This window comes from Nanorana parkeri, unplaced genomic scaffold (assembly GCF_000935625.1).
Source record: "Nanorana parkeri isolate BGI_ZX_2015 unplaced genomic scaffold, ASM93562v1 scaffold600, whole genome shotgun sequence".
Lineage (NCBI taxonomy): Eukaryota > Metazoa > Chordata > Amphibia > Anura > Dicroglossidae > Nanorana > Nanorana parkeri.
In genome coordinates, this window is record NW_017306868.1 from 196,753 (window position 1) to 203,630 (window position 6,878).

At 40.9% G+C, this 6,878-nt stretch overlaps 1 protein-coding gene across 1 annotated transcript in view; it reads right to left on the reverse strand.

Annotated features, from left to right (window-relative positions):
* Window positions 1–829: 829 nt before the first annotated feature.
* The window catches only part of LOC108792097 (transcription factor Spi-B-like), a 13,489-nt gene continuing 7,440 nt past the window's right edge, over window positions 830–6,878 (reverse strand). The window contains exons 3-5 of the mRNA XM_018562786.1: window positions 6,261–6,433; window positions 4,227–4,365; window positions 830–1,338 (exon numbers count right to left, since the gene is read on the reverse strand). Of these exons, the coding sequence (XP_018418288.1) occupies window positions 1,016–1,338; window positions 4,227–4,365; window positions 6,261–6,433 (635 nt within the window). The 3' untranslated portion in view covers window positions 830–1,015. The remainder of the gene's footprint in view (window positions 1,339–4,226; window positions 4,366–6,260; window positions 6,434–6,878) is intronic.

The window sequence follows — 6,878 nt, forward strand, 5'->3', positions numbered from 1 at the left end:
TTAGTATTTGTTTACTATTGTTTCTGACTTATCCCTAATCTATCCAATATGGTAGAAAGGACATGAGAAATATATGTCAAGAATTAAACGGCATCACCCTAGAAGACAAACCTGTACACAACGATAAGCTGTACTAAGGAAGAACAATTTGAAATATTTAGTGGAAGAAGTTGACTATAGCTTTGCATCATAGAAACAAGTTACAACCATTAAAAAAGTGAATAGATCTCAATGATCCATTAGATTTTTGGCAAATCCCTAATGGGTTAATCAGGAAAAAGTCACACTATAAGTAATATCCACAGAAATGACTGGTAGTTTGATGACTCAGGTAGGGTTTCACCTTCAGATGACTTTAGAATGTACAGGCTCTCTTATAGCATCTACTGAATACATTGCTATTAGACTCTAGCTTCATTGTGTTATTGTGGTCACTTTCTAAATGCAAGAGAAGGTGCTTATTGTACATGCCATAAAATAACACAATTATGTTCTTGGACAACACAGAACTGTGTCATATCCTAGGGTAACAAAAATGTGCTTGCTATAAATGTGTGTAGCCTAACAAAAGCTTCAAAGAGGAGGACAAATATTTAGTTAACATTCTTCAAAAGATCATAGAAGCCAGTAGAATAAAAGCACTGGCAGTCGTAGATAGCACAGAACATTTTGATTGCTTAAAAATATTCAATGGCATCATGCATCTTTTTAATTGTGACCACTCTCCACAGAGCTTCTGTTCTTAAACGAGTCAATGCTTTGCTTTCAGTTTTCCTATAAAGTGTTCTCCACGAGACTGAGGCCATACACCACAAATGAAGCAGATCCATTGTCCAAAATCTTTTTCCTTCCCTGCCATCCAGCCATTAAATATTGAATATGCCCCCTTGAACCACCATTCAATAAAGTTACTGATGATGTAATCAGTTAAATTTACTTGATAGTATATTGCCCATTAAACCTTACTGATAAGAAAAAAAGCTGCAAGAACGGAGTCTTGGGAGTTGTTGGATGGCTAGGGGGAGAGTGAGTGCATGGTGGCCTCTGTCTTCCTGTCTCCTAGGAACACACTGTCAAACTGATACGTCAGCTTCTTCTTGACTTTCCTGATCTCTCCAGTCTTGCTATAGTTCCTCAGAGCGCGGGCCATCTTCTGGTAAGTCATTTTTTTGCGGTTTCCTTTTTGTTGACCCCATCGATGAGCCAGCAGTTCTTTGTGCTTGGATGAAAACTGGAAGGTCCCTCTCTCACGGTCCAGCCACCAGATGCAATCTCGCATGTCGCCATTCAGCAGGAGTTCCAGAAGAAACTTGTACAGCCGAACCTTCCTACGAACGCCTTAATAATAATAAATTAAAAATGTGTTTTTATTTAAATAGCAAAGGACATAATACATTTTTTAAGCTAAAACCAAAAGAAACTCACATGTAGAGACCAATCTTAACTGGGGTTAGCCAATGTGCCAGGGTAGCAAGTAGGCCCAGCCAAGTCAGTAGCATAAAAACAAGCTTTACAAGATAAAAAAAAGGGCAATAAGGGTCCTGCATTACAGTATATAACACTTTTAAATGCCCATCATGTAGCATTAGGAAATGCTTTGTATATAAGTGAAGAATATTAATAGTCTAAGTGCTTGCCATCTGCCTCTGAATTAGTCCTAATTACTAATGACCATTCATTGACACAGATGTTATGAAAAGAGTGGCGTTTATGCAGCATGCTGTATTAACATTTCTCAATATTCACCAATAAAATGTAAGCTTTCAGAATCCAACTCTCATTTATAATTAACAATACAGACGCTCTTTGACACGTCATGCAACTTCTAATAAATTTGCAAAACTAGGGACAGATTAGATAGGTTCCCCTGTTGAAAAGCATGGTTGAATGCTGCGGAATTGTGCGCTTTCTATATAATAGATTGCTTAGTTTCCCCTCCCAATGTGCATTGCCCACGTTAGTTTTAAATTAGTCAAACAGCCATCAAATTTTCTCTGTTGAATCTGATTCATTGCTAAATACCGATCATTCTCCACAGTGGCACACTAATATACAACACCCTGTGTGTTGAGTGACACTGTCATCTGGATTCTTTTTCCAAAACTGTTTTTATAAATCCCATAATATACTACTAGTCTGTTGCAGTTCAATAAACTGGAATGGTTTATGCATTAGAACATTTTTTTCCCCTAACTCCTACAAAAAATGTTTTTCGATGGCCTGTACAAAGTCCACTGTAAAAGGTTGTGTGCTATATTGCTTTACAATAGCCATATATAATACTGATTTATTGGAATTTGATTTTGCTCATTAGTTATAGGTGATTTATGTGACAGCCATATAATCATCACTTTTCCCTTTTATATTTAGCTGTCTTGTATGAAGAATATAAAGACACCGGCCAATCAGTTAACACTGGCAGTTGTTTGTGAGGTCATTATCATACTTTTTTGCCCTTTTGAACACAGAGAAAAAACAAACTGATAAACAAAGGGATTCAAATAGCTGTAATTTCATCACTTCCCTGTATTTTTTTTCCTCAGTTTCTGGAAGTTCCAATAAGGATTACTGCAATGCAAGGCCCGTTGCATACAATTGCCAGCTAATGTGGCAGATTTGGTTGGTTCAGCCTCTGTGAATGGCAAGAGATCACTGCAGATTGTAACAACTCTGCTACGCAGGCCTAGGATCGCAACTGCGGAGTGGGGATTTCACGGTCAGGTCAGCAAGTGGTCCCTTCAGCACTTTTCAATAAGAGTTCTAGACCTTTACATCATATCTGACCGTGGATTTGAGTTTTAGTGGTAATAATGAACTAGAACTGACGGGGTTAAAGCGAGAGAGTGACACCCGGTGGTGAGCGCTGGTATTACACTTGCTATGATTAGAGGACAGCACACCTGGGGTTTTATCAAGCAGATATTAAATGATTGAGATGAAATAAGGAGGTTCTCTTATGATAGCACATACAGATCCAGTGTAACATCAGAAAGTGGTATGTCAGCTTTAACAGTCCTAAGCACACACATTAATGGTTATACTCTGATATGACTATCAAGATATGCAGTTCCTCAAATCATCTGAGTTAATGGCTTACTAGCCCAGATACTTGCGATTTAGGAGCCTCTCTCTGAAGTCCCTTTGGATGGTCTCCTGTGGCTGGGGGTTACTTGCACCAAGGTGTCACTCTGCACGGTGTAGGTAGTCTTTGGATGAGAGGGGAACCCCTCCAATGGGGTTATTCACGCTGGTGTGCAGCGGCAATGCTACACTCGGTCCCTGTACGGTCTGCGGTTGCAGAGCGTGAATCTTCGGCGTTCACTGTTGCAAACAGTAGGACGCCGAAGATTTGTTTGGCCTCGACTTAAAAAGCCTGTTGCGCCTGCGCCGAAGGAGCCGATGGCCGAGGTGCGCGTGCGCCAAGTGGAGAGAGCCGGGCCCGCTGTGCGCATGCGCGGTCACGGATCACGATCCCGGAACGGAACCCGGTAAGTCTCTTACACAGATGTGGCCAGACTTCTCAACTCAGGGAGTAGAAATCAGCAACCTTGGCTATTTTCATCTGCTTGCTGTTTTTCTCTGTTGATTGGGCCAATGTCAATGGTTTCTATTTGCTGTCCCCTTCACATGTCACAGGCATGCTCAGGTAAATAAAATAAACAAATAATCTTCCAACAGTTTGATAAATCCCTGTCCTCTAACCACCCAGTAATCAGTACAACCTACTTTAGACCCTCAAATTTAAAAAAAAACTTCCCCCATTTTGTAAGGAAAGTCTGATTGCCCCATTGATTATTAATAAGATATTAGATCTGGATCTAGAATAACTGTATGAAGTGTAGAGAAACCTGGGGTGGTGCAAAGCTATAATGACAGAAAAAAAGTATCCTGAAGGATCACAAGCTTCCACACAGCGATTCCACACGTGTTTCCCTTCTCCCAACGTTTTACGTCTTCAGCTAAGTTAGAGATGATCTCAAAGGAAAAAGCTGCTGCTGCTGAGCTCTCTGACATAGAATGCCCTGCCATTCCTGTGCCATGGGCGTACAATCTACCAAATGTTTATTAATAAAATAAAGAAGATTTTATATAAAACAAAATATGTAAAGTAGCTTAAAGAAATGTAAATATAAAAAATGTCAAAGGTTTTCCAAGACCAATATATTTTTCTACAATACTTAAGGAAGTTTTAAACATTTAAGTAATGCAATGGTTGGATTAAATACCTTGTTCAAAGTTTACTTGAGATTCATCAGTGTCGCTATCTGACACTTCTAGATTCGGTATGCCGGCAAAGTCTTCTTCCTCGGACAATGATGGACTGCTAACAGGGCAGAGTAACTGATAGGACTGTGGGTAAGAGCCCTGGGGAAGAAAACGTAAATATACTCTAGTTTACATGACTTCAGATACTGGACTAAGTTATCTGAATACAGAAAATAATTTGCTCAAAATGTAAGAAAAAAGAAAAAAAATTGGCCAACACCACAATAGTTTCTGCAAAACAAGTTAAGTAGCAAAAATTATCGAAATCAACATTTGTCTATGCTTGATGGGCTATTTGAGCTAGAATCGAGCCAGGGTTCTTGGGAGCAACGGAAATTTCCGATCGAAAATCTATAGGTGTACGGCCAGCCTTAAGGTGCCCATACACTGTGCGAATTTCGGCCGGTTTGTGCGAATTTCTGCCCTCAAAGTGTATGGTGCTGTGGGCATTCTTTTCGGGCCGGCATCCCTCGATCAGTATGATTGCAGGAGCCTGCGAGAAAATTTTCGAAAAATCAGAGCCGGCAGCCAGTGAGCTGGCCGCTCTGGTCGGGTATTCTGACAGGTGCCGGCAGCCACTGTATGTTAACAGCGCGATTCCTCGATCTATTCGTTGTTGTGTTAATGGAGGGATCGGGTCTATTTTTTGTAGTTTAGCCGGCGGGTTGAATGAAAAAATAGATAAATGTTTGGCCAACCTTAAAAGCAGCAAAGTTCTCAAGTTGACACCATCACTTATTATGGTTATGCTACCATCAAATAACTGAAACATTTTAGCACCTCTCCCCAACAAAGTTACTATCCTTTTATCCATTGTTACATATATCTATAGACCTCTGATGGTAAGCTAAGTATGTAAACCCAATGTAGCCCACAGTCTTAACACCTGATCAGAAATACTTAAATGTCATTCAAGCAACATTCATCAGTGTCTAAAGCCAGAACAGCCTGTGTTTTGTCTAGTAGAAAACTAGATAAAAATCTACATTGGAAAATGGCAGTTGGAATTGAAAATATCTCTTTATTGGTAAAAGTTAAAATTTAACTTGTATCCAATGCGTGTCTGAACCAGGGACATGTGACCTTGCTAACGACTAAGTATCAGCAGTGTCCTTATTAACAACACAGTGACTTCTACTCGTAATAGTAAAACCTGAAGCACAGCGATTCTGTCACTGAAGTAAAGTATTACCAGAGACATGGAGGGGAATTGATCAAAACCGGAGCAGACAAAATCTGGAGCAGCTGTGCATGACAACCAATCAGCTTCTCTCTTTCATTTTCAAATCTTAACTGAACAAACTAAAGAGAGAAGGTGCTTGGTTGCCCAGGGCAACTGCTCCACATTTTGTCCGCTCCCGTTTTGATTAATTCCCCTCATAATCCTCGCTCTGGCTCTAGAATTGCAAAACAAAAGCAACAGGTTCCTTCCTTTAGTTTAAATAGCAAATATGACAGTTGCCCAAACCACTCCACTCATGGCAAAATCTGAAGCCAATAAAACAAGACACTAAGGGGTCTATTCACAAAGCTGCCGAAGGATCTGGCCGTAGCTTCGGCCGATCCTTCGGCTAGCTTCGGCACCAGGACCCCTTCGGACTATTTATAAACTGTTCGCACAGCAAATAGCTCTCTGAATGAGAGTCGTAGCATATTATGGCCACTAGATGGAGCCAAGGAGCATAGAAATTTCCTATGCCCCTCAGCTCCATCTAGTTGCCATAATGAACTGCAAATCTTATTTACAGAGCTGTTCACTGTGCAAATGGTTTATAAAAAGACTGTTATGTACACACTAAGCTTATCACCCTGACCATGACATTACTTCTCATTTATAAAATCCCCTAATGATATTAGGATCATATTCAGCATCAGATTCTTTCTCTGCAATGTTCTTTATGTAGAAGGATAGCTAGAACTTGTTTTTTTTTTGCTACAGACAACTGATGCTTATATTGATCAATGTGAACTACTGTAAGGAATGCCATCCTTACCTCAGGATTGTACAGCTCCTCGGGTATCAGGCATGGTGTTGGGCAGGGAGCTGTTCCATCTAGATTCTGGCTGTAGTGGGAATAGCCATCCTGAGGATAAGGCACCTGGACGTTCCAGAGTTGTGTAAGCTGATCATTCTCATTAACTTGTGGCTCGATCCAGTTCACATAGTCTGAAAAATAGTTGAGAACTAGTCAGAAAACAAGCATGTACAAGAACTAGTCAGAAAACAAGCATGTGCAAGAACTAGTCGGAAAACAAGCATGTACAAGCAAACCCTAAAACTGGAAATAGAGAGGATGAATCTCCTTCAGCTTCTTTTAGGCCCAGAAGTTTCTCAAGTGATGAGATGGTATATGTATGGAGTAACTGATCACCCTACTGCACTAGCTTACAGCACATGCTGCAGGGCAGGCAGGGCCATTCCTATGATGAGGCAGCCCTAAGGCTGTTGCCTCATGGAGCATCTCTTGGGGTCACATGGGGGGTGGCAGGCAGAGCGTCATGCTCCCTTTCCGGTCAGAGGATTCCAGGTTGCTAAGAGCCGGGCCGGGGAGATGTGTTAGGGCCATACCTTACCTGGCCCTTAGCAACCTGCGACACTCTGGCCAGTGCCT